This window comes from Limulus polyphemus, unplaced genomic scaffold, assembly GCF_000517525.1.
Source record: "Limulus polyphemus unplaced genomic scaffold, Limulus_polyphemus-2.1.2 Scaffold5285, whole genome shotgun sequence".
NCBI lineage: Eukaryota > Metazoa > Arthropoda > Merostomata > Xiphosura > Limulidae > Limulus > Limulus polyphemus.
In genome coordinates this window covers 1-2,109 of record NW_013670895.1, presented here as the reverse complement: position 1 = coordinate 2,109, position 2,109 = coordinate 1, and the positions used below count along the sequence as shown (strand labels likewise).

At 31.7% G+C, this 2,109-nt stretch overlaps 1 protein-coding gene across 1 annotated transcript in view; it reads right to left on the bottom strand.

The window, feature by feature from the left end:
- LOC106472379 (S-adenosylhomocysteine hydrolase-like protein 1) overlaps positions 1-1,900 on the bottom strand; it is a 14,022-nt gene extending 12,122 nt beyond the window's left edge. The window contains exons 1-2 of the mRNA XM_013933018.2: positions 1,837-1,900; positions 553-647 (exon numbers count right to left, since the gene is read on the bottom strand). Of these exons, the coding sequence (XP_013788472.2) occupies positions 553-555 (3 nt within the window). The 5' untranslated portion in view covers positions 556-647; positions 1,837-1,900. The remainder of the gene's footprint in view (positions 1-552; positions 648-1,836) is intronic.
- Between the last annotated feature and the right edge of the window lie 209 nt (positions 1,901-2,109).

The following is a 2,109-nucleotide window of genomic DNA, read 5'->3' as shown; positions in this document are numbered from 1 at the left end:
CAGAACCTTAAAAACACACAAAATTTATAGAACATCAATACCATCATTTAGGATCTGGAAGAAAGTCAGAGTGTGTTTTTAAGGAAATTTACAGGACATCAATACCATCATTTAGGATATAGATAAAGTCGGTGTGTGTTTTTAAGGAAATTTACAGGACATCAATACCATCATTTAGGATCTGGAAGAAAGTCAGCGTGTGTTTTTAAGGAAATTTACAGGACATCAATACCATCATTTAGGATCTGGGACTTACATCTACATGTACCACATCTTGCCAAATAAAACAGCATGATGTTATAAAGTAATTAATATCTCAGTCTAACAACTAGCTTGTATCACTGCCAATAATAAATCTCATGTTAGATGGAACTGCTCTGTCTTCACAAATGCCTACTGATATTCAGTAGAGTAAAATTACTTTGAAAGTAATGTAAGTATTACATGTCAAAAATTAAGTACGATTACTATCATTACTCTAGAATGTTAGCCAGATCAGTATTTCTTTACAGGATATCCAAAACAGGTAATATTATAAACATCAGTCTATACCATATTAGGCTGCCAGCTATCAGCATAAACACAGCGATCTATGCACCACCAGAAGTCTTCTTCTGACTCTCCTTTCCATGCAAACACAGAAATACCTAGGAAAATGATTGCTGTATCAGTATTCTTGCAGACAAAAATAATATACAAATCAAAAAGACTCTAATTTAACTAAAACATACAAAAATAATACACTTATTCTTTTGTCAAAACTTAAACTACTTTTTCTGAGAACCTTCTAAATTCTAGTCTTAGAATACAGTACAGTATTTCAGAATTCAACTGATTTAGATTCAATTTTTAAATGTACAGCTACACATTTCTTCACATTCACACTAGCATTAGTTACTCTTCTTTTTTAACAGCAAAGGAACAAATATTTCCAAGAGATGCTAAAGAATAAGTTAATTCCCATGTATCGCTGACATAAATCAGACCTATACACATTATCATTAACTACTAACCACTGCAAGTTACCTACAAAAGTCAGAATAACAATCGACCCAGTAGTGAATAGAGTTAATTTAATATACCAATCTTTAACACATCAGCTGTGCATCCTCACTGTTAGTGATACTTTCATCTGTAACCCCAATAATACCTCTAAAGATTCAGCTGGCACAGAAAACTTAGGTTATTTCTAAATCCATATACTGAACTAAAAAATGGAATATAATCCTGGTAATAATATATGTCTTAACAAATTAAATGTTAACACTCTAATTAAAATAACCACGTGAAATAATTCAATAAACATAGTATCAGCCGTGTGTAACACAACTAATCTGATTGTCACTTACTCCTACACATGTGGTCAATTTACAAAACTGGCAGCTTGAAGTACCAAAGTACTAGAAAAATAAGATAAAGATCACAATAATAACAAAGCTTAAAGAGGTAATAGCAACGTTAAATGTGGCAACTAAATAAAAAATGTAATTTTCACTGTGCTACAGTGCTGCAAAGGTGTCGATACAGATCACAATCATAATACAACTTAAAGAAAGTGTCTGTGTGTTTTATAGCAAAACCACACAAGGTTATCTGCTGTGTCCACCAAGGGGAATCAAACCCTGGATTTTAGCATTGTAAATCGGGTCTTAAAACAGTTTTCACACGTTTATGAAAATATTCTAGGAACTAATTTTAATTCAAAACTGTCAGCTCAGATTATATTATTTATATAAAGAAAAAGAAACATGCTCATAAAACCTACTGTTGAATCTGAGTAAGTCTTCAAAATTTAGACCTAAATATATATAAAAAAACAACTCATAAAGGTGTTACCTGCTTCTGCCAAAGCAGCAGCCACTTCATTCTGGAATGAAGAAAAACAATCAACAGCAAAGAAACAATGCTTTATAAAACAATAAAGATACTCTAGTGATTATTTTGTGAAGTTTATTGAAAAGAGATCTGTAACACTTAACACATTTAATACGGAAGTTATGTAAAGCTTTCAGGAAAATAGCTCTGAATGTAGATAACTGTGGTCATTGTCAAAATATGTAAAGCTTTCAGGAAAATAGCTCTGAATGTAGATAACTGTGGTCATTGTCA